The sequence below is a fragment of the Populus trichocarpa genome, chromosome 4 (genome assembly GCF_000002775.5).
Source record: "Populus trichocarpa isolate Nisqually-1 chromosome 4, P.trichocarpa_v4.1, whole genome shotgun sequence".
NCBI lineage: Eukaryota > Viridiplantae > Streptophyta > Magnoliopsida > Malpighiales > Salicaceae > Populus > Populus trichocarpa.
Genome location: NC_037288.2, coordinates 22683499 through 22703166, shown reverse-complemented (window position 1 = coordinate 22703166; position 19668 = coordinate 22683499). Strand labels below are relative to the sequence as shown.

The following is a 19668-nucleotide window of genomic DNA, read 5'->3' as shown; positions in this document are numbered from 1 at the left end:
AAGGTATGCCAATATATGTGCAATCCTACCACTGCACATTGACAGAGTTGTAAAAGAGTTTTAAGGTATTTTAAAGAAACAGTTAACCAAGGCCTTTTCTTTTTCCTTCTGCAACAACACAGTTGCAAGCATTTTCCGATGCAGACTGGACAAACACAAAAGATGACAGACAAAGTACAGGAGGAGGAGGAGGAGGAGGTTATGTGGTGTTTCTAGGTAAGAACTTGATTTTATGGTCTGCTAAAAAACAACCAACAATACCTAGATCATTCACTAATGTAGAAATTTTAAATACAAAAATAATTATGTAGTTTCGAATAATGATATATCAATATTTTATTTTATTTAATAGTTTAAAAACTCATTGTATTTAAAAACTCACTTTCTTATTTCCAGGCACCTTACCCCCTTGCACGATTTAACATCAATAAATTAATTAAAATATATTTTTTTGTTTTTTTTAAATCCAAGCATGGAAAATATCTTTAGTATTTTAAAAATATTCACCACTCATTACTTTTGAGTCAAATATATTAATTGAAAATCAAAGATGATATTTTCTTATATAATTTAGAAAAATAAAAATTATATCAATTTTAATATATAATTATTAATTAATATACGCAACTCAATTTAAATAAAAAAATTTAAGAATAACAATAGTTCTCAAATACAAAGTTATTTTCAAAAATAAATTACTTAAGAAATACAAATTGAGAAGCTTTTAAGACTTGATAGGAGAGTCAACATGATTCAATGTTCGGATCTTGAGTAATATAAATTAATTTAGTGTTTTTTAATTTTTAAAAAAATTTATTTTGAATTTTTTAAAAAAACTTAAAACAATATTATTTTAAGCTAGATCTAGGTAGTGTTTAATATTATTATAATAGTGTTTGTTTTTCAAAATATTTTTTATTTAAAAATACATCAAAATAATATTTTTATTTTATTTTTTAAAATTTACTTTTAATATTCATCTAAATAATTCAAAAATATAATAAAAAATATTTTTAAAAAATGAAATAATCTTTCTGCTCTCAGCAGAATGAAGATGGATAGTTAGGAACCAATACAAGCTTGTCACGTAAGCAAAGTCATGAGTTAATTAAGGTTATATAGTCAAGCCAATGTCCTTGTCTTTTCATGTCCCTCTGTTTCCATCGTCCCTGTTACCCCTCTCTCTCTCTCCCTCCCTCTCCTCAATTGAATTGAATGGAAACGACGAAGCGCTTGATAGGCATATTGAGACCAAAATTAAAGCAAGGATTGTTACTATGGCTTGAAGGTTTCAGGGAAGCTTGCTGTCTTCACAGGGTTGTTTTTCTCTGCTCCAGGTTCTTCGCTCCCCCCCTCCCCTAAATAAATCAATGAATCAAGTTTATATTTTTCCTTTTCTTTTCTTTTCTTTTTTTGAAATCTTGTGGTGGCAGGTCAAGAATGCTGTTGGTTCGAACTGGGCAGTGTTTTCTTTTGAATGGTTTTATTTTCTTAGGAAGGTAAAACTGACTCTCTCTTTGCATATATAATGTTTTTTATGGTTTCTGGATTGTTTATAGGCTGTGCTGTTATCTGGGTATTAGTCAGTTTTAGAGAAAGAGTCAAGAACCTGATGAAGCATGCAAAATTCACGTTCTATTGGTTTATTGAATTAAGAAAGGCTGAAAACAGTTCATCATTAGTTATTTGATTATATGAATATTTGAGTCTTCATTTCCCTGCAGCATACTTGTTTTAAAATCAGTGGTCATCCCAACATTACTATGGATATTACCTAATCAATGCTCAGAAGTTTCTTCTCAAGGACCGTGCTCGTTTGACAGTGTTTCAAAACTTTACTCGTCTTTGCGCCTTGGACTCGTACAACTCTTTTATGTAAGTTTTCTGTGCTTGTCATCTTCATAGCTCCAGGCTTTCTCGCATTTGCAAGTTCCTTAAAATATCCTCTTGCTGTTGTTTCTGGGATGCATGGATAGTTTTTCATTAATTAAGGAATTGGGTTAATTTATATGGTTTGGTTACATGTCTTGTAAAACAGCATGGTTCAGAGCCATTTGCAATCTCGACCTTTAGGATTCTATTTATAGTCGATATGATTAAACAATATGGTCATTTTATCCTTCACCGCCATTCTTATGCCAGTATAATCAATGGTTTCTTGAATTATAGGCGCAGAGTGAACAAATTTACATACGTGCATGTGCGGATTTGCATGTGTGTGTTGGTGCACAAATATGTTCTTGTCAGATATCTATTAATTGTTACCAAGGTTAATTTCCTTATCCACTCACAATGTGCAGGTGTTCTGGTTCTATCCGCTGTACATATTTAGCTTCATTCTGAGCACAATTTGGTATTGTTCTCTCATTCTATATGCCTATTCTGTTGATGCGTTCTGTACTTAATTAATATTTCCTTGATTGGTTTGGCCAGTTTATGGTGTCTGTGAGTTGGATGGGGGTTTTTTTGGCACCATCTTCTTTATAAGGTTATGAGTATCTGTGTTTTTTAGGTACTAGATTACATTATGCTTCTGTGGCTTGTCAATTACAATACCAAGGCTATCTTAAGATGCATTAGTTTAGAGTGGAATTTGCAATTTCCATACTTATACAAGTAGAGTTATCTTCATCTAGTTTGCACTATACAATCAGCATCTCTTTCTCGCTGAAGTTTCTTCTCCTCTCTCTTTGTTTTATTTACGGCCTTTTTCTGTTATCCATGTTTCTTTTTCACCATTCTATTTTATTGTAGAGTTTAAACTTCTCATGCTCCCTTAACTTTGCTTGCTATATCTTCTTGTATGCCCTGTGCACGACCCATATAAATGGAGAACAGTGTATGAACAAATAGTTGAAATCTTATCAAATTAATTAGAAAGTTTGATCATATGATTTTGATGCATGACAGCTTTGGAGGTTTTTCTGGATCTGAATTTCCTTTAAACAATCTGGAAATACAAACATACCCTTGTCTACAGAAAAACATTAATCTTGCTTCCTATGTGGTCTGCATCAGATTTACTATACACTTTGAAAATTGTATTACAAGTGTTTTAGTACATATCCTGACAAAATTTTCAAAGTTTATCCACAAATGTTTTCAACTAATTTCTTAATCAAGGTACAATGATATTGCTAAGTATGGTTTTGCGGCAATGGGAAAAAACGGGCATGATATACTGGAACCCTCAAGTCAGAATGAGGTCAAGACCACAGAAAATACAGCCTTGAAGGACAAGCCTGCAGGTCTAGGAGGGTAGGATTCCAACCTGTAAATATTTTGTTTCTAAAATGGACTCTTTGCTCCTCATTGCTTGCATTTCTGTGCCTCAAATAAACAATCTTATTCGACAATGAACATGCATGGCTCACTTTTGCTTTATATTTTTTTGTGCAGGGTTATGATTGGAATTGGAGAGCAAGTGTATTCTATACTTCTTTTGACCTTCTTTTTTCTAGAGGTAGACAATGCCTTTGCATATGAATAGATAGATACTATGGCATCCTTCTTCTTCTTTTGTTAATATTTTACCTCCATTTTTATCCTATTCAAGTGTCTCGCAGCAACTTATTTTTTGTTTAAGCAATTTATCAGCTGATATGTGATTGATTTGGAATTAATAAGGCTTCACTTTTCTGTGTCTCTGCTTTTTATTTAATTCTCATACCTGAAAATTACATGCAGGTTTATGCAACGGGATTTATACCACATATAGGAAAGGCACTCAATTTTGTACTCCTTTCATGGATGTATGCTTACTACTGTTTCGAGTAAGTGAGGAATGCACATCTGCTATTTGTTGTCTTATTATTGACTGGGTAATTACTAATTGTGCATTTAACTTTTTTAGGTACAAATGGAATTTATCTGAAGTGGCTCTGGACAGAAGGCTAGATTTCTTTGAATCTAACTGGGCCTTTTTTGCTGGTTTTGGTAATATATTATTTCAACTGGAGTTGATGCCACTTAGTGTTTAGCCAATTATTTTACCAGGAAAATTATAATGTTTAAGGTTGTATTAACTTTGAGATTCCATGCTCCTCTGCTGCTTGTTATTAAGTGATACTGGCTTGATAAAATCCACACGTGGTTCTACGTGGAACCTGTAATACACTCTATACATAGCAGGTTAATGTTCTTTTGCCTAATGGTGGTGATTTCTTCCTTGTCTTTCCAGGAAGCCCTTGTGTTTTGGCTATTTTCTTCTTCTCTCCTCTTGTGAGCTATGGTGTTATGGCCATTCTGTTTCCTCTGGTACATGGTTTTATTCCTTTTTTTCTGCTCAATTTTCCAATTCCTCTAAAGCACATGCTTCCATTTTGCTAGGTTTTACTGTAGTAACGGAGATATCCTGCAGTTTGTTTTGGCTGCGACAGGTTCAGGGGCTGAGCAACTTATTTTTTCACAAAGAAGAAAATGGAAAGGTGTGGGATTGGGAAGGCTTCCAATATTTTATGCAGCGGATACATTATCGTAAGATTCCTCTTTGCTGAGTTATTTTCCTACTGAAAAGAAATGGCATTTGGATGTGCTTACATTGTCTAGGGTATTAATGTTGACAGCATTTGTTATTATCAGAATTATGAACTCTTGGACTCGTCCTTTCATCAGCCTACTATAATTGCTGGGCTTAAGTTATTGGTAAACTTAACTCATTTTTTCTTGAACAATGCTGAATGAGCCTCTGTAATGGAGGGGAGCTTCAAGAGTGCTGCTCGTTAGAATGTGACAAAGCACTCAGCTCATCAATATTCTGCTCAAGCTTGATTTTGAAATTACACTAGCCTTGAAGTTGTGTTTTCGGGATCATTCTTCCCATGGCCAGAGATGGATAAAATTTAATGGGCTTCTTTTAGATCAGGAAATTTAAATCTGCAAATGGATATTGATCCACCATAACATACTGGTTGTAGTACAAGAGATTGACTTCTGTCTTCCTGCTTGTCTTTATGATTTTGGTTATGTATTTCCTTTTCCCATCTCGTTCCCCATTTGCTGTGGATTTAGGTCTTGGGCCTCTTCTTCCAAATTTTATAATCCTTTTCAGATGAAAAACTGGCTTCATTTCCGCTTATCTTGGTAGGCTGCTTTTTTCTGTAGGATGCGGGTTTTATCTCTCTTGCCCTTGGATACTCGAGATCAGATGGGAGACAATAAGGCACTCTAAGAAGTTCTGGCATAATTCTTCCACAATGTGGCAGTTCTTCTATGATGTGACAACAGTAAGTTCATTCTATTTTATCAAATTTAAGATCCTTTAAGCATGTCGAATAGTGGTGTGATTCAACACGATTTATGATGTTCTTGTGGAACAGAAATATTGTAAATCAACGTTTACAGAAATCAACTGAATGACTGGAGGACTCTTATGGCATCATAGTTAAGAGGGATCATATTATATCTTTTGTGGGTAGGAGGAAGCTGTTGTTACTATATCTATAGCATTTTTATCGACTCCGGTTGGCAAATATGTACAGTTCATGGATCATTATTAATTACTCTAATTCCTGTATAACTTTGATGTTCGATTTTCAGAAATTGTAAAGACTGCAACTGGAAACAGTACACATTCAAGAATATTTCGTTGATAATTGATGTATTTGTACTGAGTTGTCGAACTCTCTTTATTTATTTCATTACCGATTTCTCCTCTGTAAAATAGGCATGATTAATTGACTATCATACATACATTTTTTTCCTTCTCAATTGTTGTTTGCAGTGAATTTTCAGTAGACCTTTGAGTTGCAGAATTAGTAGTATAGAATCTATATACATCTTAACATTAAAAAAGAAAGCCAAAAACTACTACAGCTGACAATCATCATATTGTTGTTTTGCTTCTCATGCTTCCCACTCATTAAACCAATCATCATTTTCAAAACCATGCTGATAGGCTTCATCATTCTCCATCCAGTTACGTAAACTCTCCATCCAGTCACTTGAATCTTTTGGTAGTGGTGGCATCTCAAAGCTGGTGGAAGCTGCATCCTTGTCATTATTACCAACAGTTTCCACAACGTTGATGTTTGTATCCATGACGTCTGCTGGCCAGGCAGTTGCACCAGCAGCACTGCTAGGAACGGATGATCCATCCATCTCAAATTCCATATCAACATGATCTTGAATTGCCTCTACCTTATCCCTCTGCATGCATAACTTTATTTTCTCTTTCAAATCAAACAATCTAGACTCTAAAGTGTTAACTGTGTCCCTCAAAGCATCATCAGATAACCCATCAACATGATCGGACCACTTGACAATGAGCTCTTTATTAACCTTCTTCTTCATCACCTTCCGTTTCTTGACTTCAAGCTTCATCTTTTTATCATGCAAATAACCCAAGAGGCTGCTCTCGTATTTTTTTCTATCACCGAGTCCTTTGTAGGACATGATTGCATCCTTGACCTCCACAGCACCCTCTGGCCATGTCTGGACGGTGCTGTCAGGACCAAAACAGACCATGCAAATCTTGACATCACACAGTGTCTGAAGCTCGTGAGCTTTCTTCTTCAAGGTTTTCGTTCGCTTGGAGAAGCTCATAGCATGGCTTGCTTGGTCTCTATTCAGGATCTTCTTCCTCTGGTGATTCGGCATTCTAGTTGTTCCAATCTCTGCCATTGATTGAATTAGAGAGACTACAAAGCAAGATCCGTTAAGACAGAACACTATTGTTTTGTCTTTGTGCTATATAAATAGAGCAATGAATCACCAACGGTCGGGACGACTGAGAGGGAAATCTTTCCCTGTTTACTTCGGAAGCTAGCAATTTAAAAGGAAGGCTTGATTTCTCTGTTTCCTAAAGATACAAGGATTTATTAAGCAGCAACTTACTAGTTGTTTAAGCAATTTATGAGCTGACATGCAAATAAAAAAACTAAATTAAAAGAATAAGGACCAAATTAAACAAAAAAAAAATAGACCGCCTTTTTCATTTTGGCATGTAAGACTTCACTTTGGTACTTGAACATTTGGTCTTTTTACACTTTTCGCTTTAGTATTAAAAATTGTTTTTTAATTACAGGGCGTGGAGGTTATTACCACGTCAATTACTGGTTCTTCATTCCACCACGTGTGGAAAATGCTTTTGTGTGAGCAGTCACCGTTTCTTACATGCAAGCTGTCACTTCAGGACGTGGCGACACTGTTGCTGCCACCCGGGTGGCTACGACGCTTACGGTGGCTTTAATGATAGCCAGTTTGGTACAGTAACATATTATTTTTTATTTTAAAATATAAATTTAATTTTTATATTAACATATTAATATTAAAATGATTTGAAAATTAAAAAAAATTATATAAAAAAACACTTAAAAAAAAGTAACTTATTTTAAGAACAGCCACGTCAATTACTCGCCAGGAGTAGTGTATATATATATATACACTACCCCCATTATCATGGGAATGAATATTAATTTGTACCCTTCACCTAGATTTTGGAGTTTTTTTTTAATAACACGTGCAATATAAAAAAATTAGCAAGCTAGCATAATGATTTACTTGCAAAAAGTGAAGTTTGCTTTTTTGATTATTGTACATAAATAAATTATATTTGCAAGATGTATTTATAGAAATGAAATTTATTTGTTTTTAGCAAATGTAATTAAGCTTTAGGATAAAATAAATATAAATATATAATATAAAAAGCCAATTTGTTTTTTCACTGGGAATAAGATAAACCTTTTATTTTAGTATTTAATTAGGATTAACAATTTTTTTTTTTATATATTTATTAATTTATTTTATCAAGTATAAACAACATTTATTTTTATTTTTCAATTAAAAAGAAATCACGATAAATATAAAATACATCTATAACATTAATGTTTTATTTTCTAGCATTAAAAATTAGCTTGAAATCCTATCCACGGAAATTGCTAGCTATGAGACTAGTATTGTACTAAAAAACTTTAGGTAGTTTAACATAATATTAGTCATAATTATTAAACTTGGCCTGAAAGATTAATTTAAAAAATCTTGAATATAAAGCTTGGCATGAGTTGAATTTCTAGTTAAACTAAATATATTTTCTCTAACTAAATTTTTAGTAATTTAATTGTGTTGAAAATGAAACCACCAAAAAATGCCAAGTGTGAATTGTCAATGTCGTTGTCAAGAAATTAGTGAGATTTACAAAATTTGGCGGATGCAAAGTCCCCAAACACAGAGGACTCACGTGAAGGGCGTGGGTTTAAATTAATTTCAGCACAACGAGGTTGTCCTATAAATACAAGACGGAGCACGACACATCACATGATTACCAAAACAAATCAATCAGGAATACTCATCACGATCACAGATATATAAACCGACAAGAGATAAGGTTCCGGTAATGAATAATCAACCCTTCATATACATTTTTTAAAATAATGAAAATTACTTTGTTTTTATAAAAAGAAAAAGACATTTAGAAAAAATAAAAACAAATGAATTGAGTTTTTTAAAAATTCTCTAGATATAGACTCCATAACATAATCAAGTAAGCCAAGTTACCGAAACTCAATCATGTTAATAAATCTTAGCCTGTTAATCTTGTTTAATTAACTAAAAAATTAGCTTGAATTAAGTTTTAAATCCTAAAATTCTTAGATTAATCTATTAGACCGGGTCGGGTATAACATTCATGCCTCTGTCTAGTTAACCTCTTTAGCATGATTTTTTATCTGATAATTGAATTGAGCTGAAATTTAAAAAAAAATTATGAAGCCTTCTTTTTTGTAGTGTTGAAATCTTTCTCCAATCAAATATAAAAAAAGCTTTCAAATAAGACCAAAAAACCATCATTATTCAAGATTTACAATGGTTTTTTAGTTGCTTTAAGATTCTCTTTTTTATTTGGTAAAGAACTCCTTTATTGTTTTTTAATTTATCCATGGTGCTTTTACTAATATAAATATAAATAAAATTATTTAGCTTATATTTATATAGATTACTTGAAAATAAAATACCTAGTAATAAAAACTTAAATAAATATTCTTCTGTAATCCCTATTCAATGTAATTTTATATTACCATGTTTTTCATTTTACTTTTTTCTATGTTGTTTCTTTCCGCGTAGTTTGTGCATGGCAATCATCATTTCATTAGGGAGAAAAATATATAAATTAATCCCAAAGTAGTCTATTTCTTGCGGAAACTAGGGAATGGTGGAGCAGTCTTGGGTTGGGTACCCAAAACAAAGTGTTGCTTTGCTTTGCTTTAAATTAATATATAGTTTTAGTAACTATATTATACAGTAATGTTCTTTGCTTAATTAGTGGGTGAAAGTTGAGTTTTGTCCATTTAAGAAGTAAGACTTTAGATATGAGTTCAATATTAAGCATGAAATTCTTTGGTTTGTCGACATTTTTCTCTATTAATATTATAATTACAATTATAAATAAAACTAAACTATTTGGTGTTTTAATTCACTATCCATGTTCTATTTATCCTAGCATATTTTTGTTTAAATAAAACTAAACAATTTGGTATTTTCACTTTTGATATTCTTTCTATCCTCACATATTTTTGTTTGCATCATTATTTATAGCTTTTCTTTCAAAATGACCATTAATTTATTTTTTATTTAATTATTTTTAAATTTTTAAAAAATATTTAAATAATCATCCAATTATGTATAATCTCATGGTGATATTAACAATTAATTTATAAATAATTATATGTTAATCTAATATAAATTTCTTTTAAAAAGGTTACTCATTAATATTCAATGTATCTATTTTGTTATTTTTTATGGTAAGTATTTTATACATTGTTATCATATTTATTATTCTTTTTTTTTTTGTTATACATATGCATAAAAATTATTGTTCAGTAGTTTTTATCTTTTATTGAAAATTGCTTTTAAAATCATAATAAGTCTTTATTTAAAAACAATGATTTTGATAAAGAAGTACAAAAACAATCTTGTGGATCATCTATTAAGTACATTGTTTTCAACCTTCAGAACCCCATAATTAACTATGAAAAAGCTAGACTTCGTCATTAATTATACACTAACAATTAATAAATGAAAATTTAGTGTTTTGACAAAATCTCCATCTTAGTGTTTTTCACGAACTACTTATTTTAATTGCTTTAATATGATTATCTCAGTGTTCAGAGCAAGAAACAATTTAATTTCCACAAGAGTTCAATTTTGTTGCTATTCTATGTTCTCATTACATGAGTATTATATAGTTGTGCTTGGGGAGATGGAAATCCATGGAGAATTCAGTAAGAAAACATGGAAATGATTAAGCAAAGCCATCTTGAATTGGCTGTACAAGTCAAAACAAAAGTAACTCTCAACTGATCATGTTTAATTAATGATTTTATTTATCAAAAATAATTTTTTATTTAATCAAACAATAATAAAAATAAACACATACAAAAATAATTAAATAAAAAAAATATTATGTAAAATTACACATATTAGAAATATGAAAAAAAAAATTATAAATGAATTAAAATAATCTTTTCAAAAACTAAAAGTATGCAAAATAAGTAAAACAAATAATCAATATGTAAAAAAGGCTAAATAAACAAAATAAAAGAGAGAATGAGTATCAATTTAAATCTAAATTTAAAAATATTTTGAAAAAAATACATAAAAAATATATTTAGAAAAAAATAAAAGAAAAAGCCAGGTGCTGCCAGGCCAACGCACCTGGCCCGTTTAATAAGGGCTCGCACTCCTAGCCCTTATTTTATTTTTTATGATCCACCCCAATTGTTTTTGAAAAAGAAATAAGTTCGACGATGTGTCGTTTGTTGAGACAATCAAGCATCATCAGATTTTGCCCAAATTCCAACCACCACAATAACATTAGGGATGAAGGGTTTTTTTTTATCAAAAAAACAATTTTTTAACCCATTGTTTATTCAAAACACTTTAGTTATCTTGATAAATCCATTCATAGCCTAAAAAACTAAAAAGACTATCCCAAAACCTAAAATAAAAAACCTTCTCAAGCTTAGATGTGTTTTTCTAGGTATTTTAAAGGTAAAAAAAAACACCTAAGTTGAGCTCCTCTCATTAAATAGAATTATTTGACACAATAATCAACTGTTTTGGTAGTTGTAATTGGTGCCAAAGCTAATTTTCTCTCTCTACTAGTGGAATTCGATAATCTTTTTCTCTCCACTCTTAAACCATGAACTAAAAAAAAAGCTTTTATACCAAAACTGAATCGAAAAGGTGTTGACAGACATAATAGGTATAATATATGAAGTTTGAGGTCTAAAGTTAATTTTTTGTGAGAACTTTGAAATCATTACTCATTTGTTATCTTTTTAACTTTGATTCCTTATCTTTTAATTTTATTCTTAGTAAATAAATTTAATTTAATTATTCTTTAATTTAGTCCAAAAATAATGCAATAACCTAAAAAAAATTAAGAATCAAAATGAAAAAAAAATCTTTAACAATAAGTCCACGTGAACAATGTTTTATAAAGGAAAACGTCATGTCATTTAGCGTTTTCTATAATAATAGTAATAATAATAATAATAATTAGTTTTTCGCATATGTATCGAGTCTAATTTAGGAGGTGTTTGTTTGTCCGAAAAGTGGTTTTCTGGAAATCAATTTTCAAATATCAAAATAATTTAAAAATATATAAAAAATAATTTTAAGTAAAACAAATTTAAATTTAACTAAAATGTCATTTGCAATTCCAAATGACTTATAATGAGGTGAGTTTGGGTTTTTTTGGTGGGGTCTATAATAAAAAAAACACCAAAACGCGTATATTTGTAGCTTTTAGGTAGTGTTTAATATTATAGTAGTGATTAATTTTAAAAGTTTTTTTCGTTTAAAAATACATTAAAATAATTTTTATTTTATTTTTTAAAAATTTATTTTTAAAATCGACATATTAAAACGATTCAAAAATATTAAAAATTAATTTAAAACAAAAAATAAAATTCAATTTTCCAAAAGCTTAGCCTAGCTGTGTTGCACGTCTTAGTGAAATGTCATTTGTGCTTAAATGTGTTGTAACTCTAAAAATAAAACAAACTCACTTGAACTCATTCTCAAACACACTCTAAATAAAACATATGTTATTGAGATATTTATTTTTATTAAAAAAATTATTTTATAAAAAAAATTAAAATTAGCTTAATTATGTTTGATAAGATCAAACCAATAATTAAAAATCAAAATTGATAAATTAAATTTTTTTCAGGTCAATATCTTATCTACTTTTGTAAGAAACTTGATGAGATTCCGCGTTTTGGATATAGTAGATCAGCCGACCACCAAGATGGGTTTCACATAAAAAGAAGGGGAAGGTGAAAATTTAGAGAGCAAACAAATCTCAATTGTAAATTCTTTTCGCTTCTCATTAATTTTACTCATTCAAAACAAAGCAAAAATAAATAAATTTTATACTACTAAATACAAACAAATTAATATCCTCCTATACAAACTCTCTCTCTCTCTCTCTCTCTCTCTATATATATATATATATATATATTTATTTATATATATATATATATATTCCTTTTCTTGTCCCCTTTGGACCAAACTAACAAATTACATATGCAAATTAATTAACTTAATTCTCGACATCAATCTAGAATTTTTTTTTCATAAATTAAAATTAACAAACCACACTAAAATGGAAACTAGAAACTAGCCAGGACTCTCTCCTCTACTCTTGACTTGAGCATCAACATCCATGGTACTACTTATTAGTACTTAGCAATAATAGTTCTACTCCCAAATCTGCAAGAAGAAACAAAAAATCTCTAGCTTTCTTGCTGATCCAATGGATCATTAAAATGAAAAATGAAAATTTAGGGATGAATTAAGAGCAAGAGCAACCAACTTGTTATGTGATATTCTGTCACTGAGAAGTATTCGGATCTTCATCTCCACTATCAGGAGTACCCTGAGTCTGGTGGTGGTGGTGTTGGTGGTGGTGTTGGTGGTGGTGATCCAATGGATTATTTTGCTGGGAATTCATGTTCAAATCACCTCTTGAATATGCATTGAGAGCAGCCAACATTCCCAAATTAGACTCTGGCATGCCTAACCCCAGATACTGAGAAGGTTGTTGCTGTTGATGTTGCTGTTGCTGTTGCTGTTGCTGTTGTTGGTGCTGCTGCTGCATTAACATAGACCCCAACTGTAAAGGACTCATAGATCCCAACTGTAGAGGACTCCCTCTTCCACGTTGAAATTCAAGACTAGTAGTGGGGAGATTAAATCTTGGCACGAAATGTAGTGGAGCTTGCAATGGGTTTCCACTTGCTGGTGTTGCTGTAGCGAAAGGCCAAATCTGGGGTTCTGAACTAGGACAAGCCACAGATGTGGCCAAAGGAGGACCGCCACCGGCACCAGCAGTCATTGGTAGCATCCAAAATGTGTTGCCAGCACCACTGCTCGGCGGAGCTGGTGCCATTGCCCACATGGCAGTGGTAGGCAAGATATTTGATGGCCTAAGCAACCCTGAAGATCCTGTCTCTTGTTGCTGTGGTTTTGGCAGCTGTAAATCACTTTTAAATGCTTTAATGGGAGGCTCTTCTCCTCCATCACCACCACCACCGCGACCACCACCACTTTCTCCTTGTTCTTGTGGATTATCCTCCTTGAATAAATCTTCTCTAAAGCGTTTCCTCATATAATTCTCTTCTCCACCACCACGACTCTCACCGCCACCGCCACCGCCATCAGCACCAATTGGCAGTGCTTGCGCTATTTGATCTGCTGTCATTAGATGATGCTGCTGCTGATGCTGCTGCTGGAACCCTAAAAAGGCTGGGTGCGCAAACCCTTCTTCATAATGAGGATGATGAGACAAACCAAGAGCGCTATGGAAAGAATGAGGAGCAGATTTAGACGGAGGAGCTGAGAGAGTGGAGCCACTGCTCCTTAAAGAAACATTGAGCGTTGAGAAATTTGCTGGAATAGTACCAGTCCCAGTGGCTGCTATAATTGTTGATTCTGCTTGCTGTAACAACCACTCAATTGTTTCTCCATCAGATTTGTGACCCAGTTCTCTTGTCAATTGAAAAACCCTTGCTGCACACGTTGCTGGCATTCTAATTCTCCTCCCTCGACCATCTACTTTTGTGTGTCGGTCCTTTGTGGACCGCTTTGCGGGTGTTACTGCTGCTGTTGTGGCTGCACTAGTACTGTTTGTGGCAGCTGGAGCAATGGATAGATTTTGTTGCTTCTTCTTCGTGGAGTCTACGAGAGAAGGGTCATAACTGGTGGCGATGGCGAGAGAGGCGTCGACCAGGCGTGGTGGGGTTGTGGATGAGGTGGATGCGGAGGTGGAGGAGGAGGAAGAAGATAGAGGTGAAGATGATGGTGAAGGTACAGACCCAGTATTAGCTGTGGTTGGAGTTGACGATGCACCGAGATTATGGTGATGGTGGAGGCCAGCTTGGATGGAGATGGAGCCCATGAAAGGACCTTGAGATGGTCCTCCTCCTCCTCCTCCTCCTCCTCCTCCTCCTGATGATGATGATCTGCCATGATCAAAAGATAGTTGTTGTTGGAGGTGTTGACGGTGGTGGTGGTGAGATTGGTGGGGCTCTTGAGTTGTATTATTTTCTTTGTTGCTTTGCGAATTTGAGAGTTCCATTTGTGGGGCAGTGGAGGAATTTGATGGCCTGGTTTCTCCTTTTATTTTTATCTTTTTTTATTGTTATATATATATATATACACAAAAAAAAAAACAAAAATATATTAATTTCTTGTTGGATTGATCAAGCCCATCTCTTTTCTCTCTCTCTCATCTATCTTTGAAGTGAAGAGAAAAGGTAAGAGAGTTCAAAAATCTTGCAGGGATCCCTGGACCTCCTAAGTAAGACTAAGAGTCTGTGGGGGTTCTGCTTGATTCTTGTCTTTGCCTGAGAGAGCTTAGGTTAAAGACTTCAGAAGAGGTTGTCCAAAATGAAGCAGGTGGGCTGGGGGACCTTTGGACGAAGAAAATATAGCATAAGTCCACTGGTAGGGTCATATTTTGTATTTGAATCTACTCGTTAAATCTAGCCTGACATGACAGGTTGAACCGAAAAATTTATAACTCGAAACCTAATCTTAATCAGATTTCAAGTTAAAATAGAAAAAAAAACATTAATCATGCAAAACCCCGTCGATCCAAGTAGATTTTAATAGGTTAATCGTGTAACCTATTCAGACCAACCTCAAGATTTAATTTATTTTTTTTAAAAAAAAACAACACTAATTTAATAAAATAAAGATAATTAACTGAAATTGATTTAATAACTTGCAAATTAATCCCAATACATACCATTTTCCATGTCTCCTCCACCAGCTATGATATGAATCCAGAGCCCAGAGCATCTAATGCAGTGGGACAGCTCATCCCACCAATGAATTCTTGAATTTGTTTTTTCCTTCTTTATAGTTTTGGACTTATAATAGCATTATCTTTTCTTTAGGGTTGAATTAATAAGTCAATTGGGGAACCTCTACTTTTGATTACACAGCTTAATTACGATCTGAAAATACTAAAATACCCATAATTATTTTCTCCAACTTGGTAAAGTCGACATGGTAGCAATTATTGAAAAATGATACCGATTTTAATAAAGCTATATACCATGGTGCCGTCACCATCATCATGATGTTGTTTGACAACATGTGTTCTTGGAATGGTTACTTGCTAGTCATCGATATTACAACTGCCTCTAGGTTGATGTTTTTTTTAATTTAACCCGGTGTATTTAAATAAAAAATTATAGTTTTGATCTGGTTAAAATCTTTTAATTTAAAAATAGTTTTTTAAAAATAGTTTTTTTATTGGATTAATAACTCGAGTCTTACGTCAAGTCAGTTTATAAATCGAATTTAATAACTATGATTCTCGGTGGGCAAATGAAACCGTTTATTTTTATCTATTGCCACCAGTATATATGGAAAGAATTAGAATTAACTTGAAATAACAAAGCAATATGATTGATTGGGTAAAAATGAAAGATACATGGTTAGATGAATAAAAAATGTTTTGGGAATTGTTGATTTGGGGATAGAAAATGTTTATGGAAGTAAGAGAGAAGTGTTATTTGCAATGTAATCTATGGAGGTTGATAGAAATAATACACTTTCAGAACACAACAAAAACATCAAAAATTCAAAGGATGACAAGGTGGAATATTTTTTATTTTTTAATTTGACAAAAATATATGTAGAGAGAGAAATGAAAAGGGAATCTTGTAGGATATTTCATGTGTGTTTGGAACTCGGTTTTCCAACAAATTGATTTTTTTTTATTAAAATTAATATATATATATATATATATATATAAAGATTGTTTTGTCAAAAAATAAATAATATATTTTTAATTAAAATATATTTTAAAAAATAACCGCTACTATACTTTCAAACAACATCTGTATTTACATGCAAATCTTTTAATCATATCTAAATGTTTTGAATACGTAAGTACCTTTAAAATTCCATTGGGAGGTTATTTGTCAAGAGATATCTATGACAAGATGCCATCATGCACTAATCTACAAATCTTAAACTGTTAATATCCTTTTGTTATGCTTATCATCATAAGCCCTAAAATTTCCCATAGGAAGAAAGGAATCAAATACAAGAATTTGTGAATATAGATTATGAGTTATTTTTCCATGCATGCACTAGCTAGTCTATATTTTTTAAATTCTTTTAACAATTATATAATATTTTCATGCATTAAAATTAAATACTTTTCAGATCACATTTTGAATTAAATTATATATCTACATTCAAACTAATATATTTATGAAAAACTTCTCTCTCGCAACTCTAAAATTATACAATAAACATATATGATTACACATTTTATATTTTGAAGCTATGCTTAAAAATAATAATTAAAACAATTTTTTAAGATTTTTATTTATTCTTCACATTAGCATGTCAAATCATTCAAAAACACCAAAAAAATTAATTTAATGTTTTTTTATACAATAAACGTACATGATTACACATTTTATATTTGAAGCTATACCTTAAAAAAAATTAAAAATGTTTTTTTTAGATTTTTATTTATTCTTACATCAAAATCATTCAAAAAACACTAAAAAAATCAATTTAATGTTTTTCTAGACAAAAAACACTTTAAAAAACAAGTTGTAAAGCAAAAACAAACATTCAACTTATTTAATCGGATAAAATTATAATAATAAATGGCGAATTCAATCCATTTGTCTTTACAAATTAGATCTAACTTCAAAACCAATGGATGACACCCTTGCCTATCATATATATATATATATATATATATATATATATATATATATATATATATATATATATATATATTGAATAGTTTATTTTGTCTCCTTTTACTATGATAATGTCCCTTTTAGATGAGAGAAGGAGAAACCAATTTTGAAAAATCCCCCAAGTGGTCCTAAAAAAATATATATGGCAAAGTACATTTTTGTCCACTCATGTTTAGGGCCGGCCACTTTAAACCTTTACCATGTGCCCAAATCATTTTAGCCGTCGATGTTTATATTTCTTTGATGGGATGGGATCTTTGAACTTTTTATATATTGTTTGATTAATTAATTAATTAATTTTGAGAGCACTAATCAGCCAGCTCATTCCACCTGGACCCACTTTATTAAAAAGCTACTACTTAACACTAAACAGATAATCATCTAACATAATTAAATCAAATAATCTCTTAATAATAAAACCATATCTTTGTCCCATCATCTTGCCAATGTTTAATCCAATCAAAGATCTATGAACGGTGGTACAGAGTGATAGGCATATCAAAAAACTCTCTAATTTGCCGAAACTCAAGTATTTATAAAGTTTCTGGCCACTATATAAACTATATTATAAACCTTTGTAGTTCAAAACCATGGACAAGCTTAGAGCCTAGATAAATCTCGTTTAATTTTTCTTTGCTATCTAAAATTAATTCATTATAAATATGAACTAATTGAGCTGAAAATAGCTTAGAAATGACACTTTATCGATAAATTTGCCCAAACAATAGTATCAAGTTCGACCACTTTAAATAATATATTCTGAAACTCTAATTGATCTAAAATATTACCACAATATATTTTCATTCTTTAGAATCTTCCTATAAAATTTGAGCTTGATTTAATATACGTTTTGAAAGATATGTCTGATCTCGCAAAACTAGTCAGTAGATATTTTAAAATAAAATTCAGACTTGGCTTGGTTTGTATCAACATTGTCATTCCTTGTATGGGTATAGGTATTTTATTTATATCAAGAAGATTGCAATATTTTGTAGAAATTATTTCATTCATTGAAATTTGTTTATTTTACAAAAAGAAAAGATTTGAAATTAAATTTCTTAAAAAACTAAATAAATTACTCAATACATTTAAAATATTCGAGAAAGCTTATGGTGCTTCATTTGTTTCCCAATCTCATCAAAGTGTCATCTTCTTTCTTTCTTTGTTTATTTTTGCTTTTTTATTTTTTTTAAAAAAACTCTCACTCTAAATAATAAAATTAAAAGTTCAATAAAAAATCTAACAAAAATAAAGAAATGTTACATCATATTCCAAAATGATGGTGTCTCAGGACTGTCAGATTTTTTCAGCCTCCACGTGGTCTACTTCTTTGAAATGAGTGGTCTGTCGCTGTGTACAGCCTGAATTTGCTAGAATTTGTACAGTGCCCCCCCTTTGAATTTTCAGTACTGAAATCCTCATTTCTTTCTGTATCCCTCAATTTCCCCTTTTGACCTTTGACCCTGAGTTTATTTCCTCTTTGCCAGAAAAGTAAATACAAGAAATACAAATAGCTGCAAATTAGGGCTTAAAAAAAGAGAGTTAGCCATGACTTAGTCCCTGTGGTTTATAAAAACAAATAAATTAATCCTTGTAGTATAAGTAAATACAAGAATATAAGATAAACAAGAAGATTAAGTAATAAATGAATTTAAAAAAAATAGGGATTAGATGTATTGTTTCTAAAATCACATGAGCTAATTGATTAATTCTGTTAAACTACAGGGACTAAATTATAATTACCTTGAAGCTTCATCTCTCCCTCACTCTTAATTATATATAAAAAAAAACATCTTAATTTCAGTCCCTTGTGAAGGATAAGATTTTGAAAATGAAAGGGCTTTGTATTATTACACTTTTACCCTTAGATTTTGGTGGATTGCTTTGACCCATAAACAGAAACTTTCAGGCATCCTTGTCAGCATTGCTTCGGCTTTCAAACGCACTCAGCTAAATTTTGTGGTACAATTCAGTGATGTAGGACCTGCTGCGTTTTTATGGGGTTCTTTAGAATTCCAACGCAATTTGAAAATTTTCTTAGAAAAGTAAGACAAGTTAGAAAAATATAAGAGAAATAATATATTTTTGAAACATTCTAGAATAACAGTTCTTTCAAAATTATAGATCTTTTTATTCGATTAGCATGTATAAATATTTTTTTTATGAAGATTTGATAATTAAAAAATGAGATTTAAAATCAGAATTAGATATAATGCAAGTCATTATATATAATTAATTATGACTTTATTTGATGTTTTTCAAAGAAGAATTATTTTATCGAAATCATTTTATCGGTACTAAAAATGCTGAAAACAAAGTCCCAATGTATTTTTAGTAACTTATTCTTTCTTTTGTTTTTTTTTCTTTTTCTATTTCTCGCTCCTCTCATATTATCTTATTTCTTCTATTTTTTTTTGTCATTATATTTTGA

The 19668-nt window shown here is 31.3% G+C and overlaps 3 protein-coding genes across 4 annotated transcripts; 1 reads left to right on the top strand and 2 right to left on the bottom strand.

The window, feature by feature from the left end:
• The first annotated feature begins 1138 nt into the window (after positions 1–1138).
• On the top strand, positions 1139–5621 carry LOC18098302 (protein EI24 homolog). Of its 2 annotated transcripts, XR_008059000.1 has the most exons (12): positions 1140–1337; positions 1434–1499; positions 1725–1875; positions 2301–2353; positions 3124–3258; positions 3400–3463; positions 3688–3773; positions 3854–3936; positions 4181–4257; positions 4361–4476; positions 5104–5225; positions 5319–5621. XR_008059000.1 is itself a non-coding variant. In XM_052452203.1 (11 exons), exons 1-11 carry the CDS (start codon positions 1216–1218, stop codon positions 5168–5170), a joined length of 1020 nt encoding a protein of 339 aa, XP_052308163.1. In that variant the 5' UTR covers positions 1139–1215; the 3' UTR covers positions 5171–5223. The 2 variants fall into 2 exon arrangements, 1 of the variants encoding a protein (XP_052308163.1); XM_052452203.1 differs by lacking the exon at positions 5319–5621 and having other exon boundaries at positions 1139–1337; positions 5104–5223.
• Positions 5622–5707: 86 nt separating this feature from the next.
• LOC18098301 (agamous-like MADS-box protein AGL75) lies at positions 5708–6659 on the bottom strand. Its single transcript, XM_024599657.2, has one exon. It carries the CDS (start codon positions 6619–6621, stop codon positions 5845–5847), a length of 777 nt encoding a protein of 258 aa, XP_024455425.1. The 5' UTR covers positions 6622–6659; the 3' UTR covers positions 5708–5844.
• A 5642-nt stretch (positions 6660–12301) lies between these two features.
• Positions 12302–14888, bottom strand: LOC18098300 (transcription factor TCP8). Its single transcript, XM_006384953.3, has 2 exons — positions 12815–14888; positions 12302–12711 (listed from the first exon to the last, which is right to left on the bottom strand). The coding sequence occupies exon 1, from the start codon at positions 14576–14578 to the stop codon at positions 12833–12835; it is 1746 nt and encodes a 581-aa protein (XP_006385015.3). The 5' UTR covers positions 14579–14888; the 3' UTR covers positions 12302–12711; positions 12815–12832.
• Between the last annotated feature and the right edge of the window lie 4780 nt (positions 14889–19668).

What these genes read in the sequence shown, in the direction of transcription:
- LOC18098302 (XM_052452203.1), top strand. Translation starts at nt 1,216, where the DNA reads ATGGAAACGACGAAGCGCTTGATAGGCATATTGAGACCAAAATTAAAG. An exon ending in TGGCCATTCTGTTTCCTCTG is followed by an intron (nt 4,258 to 4,360) that starts GTACATGGTTTT and finishes GATATCCTGCAG; the next exon opens with TTTGTTTTGGCTGCGACAGG. An exon ending in TATGCAGCGGATACATTATC is followed by an intron (nt 4,477 to 5,103) that starts GTAAGATTCCTC and finishes TTTTTTCTGTAG; the next exon opens with GATGCGGGTTTTATCTCTCT.
- LOC18098301 (XM_024599657.2), bottom strand. Translation starts at nt 6,621, where the DNA reads ATGGCAGAGATTGGAACAACTAGAATGCCGAATCACCAGAGGAAGAAG.
- LOC18098300 (XM_006384953.3), bottom strand. Translation starts at nt 14,578, where the DNA reads ATGGAACTCTCAAATTCGCAAAGCAACAAAGAAAATAATACAACTCAA.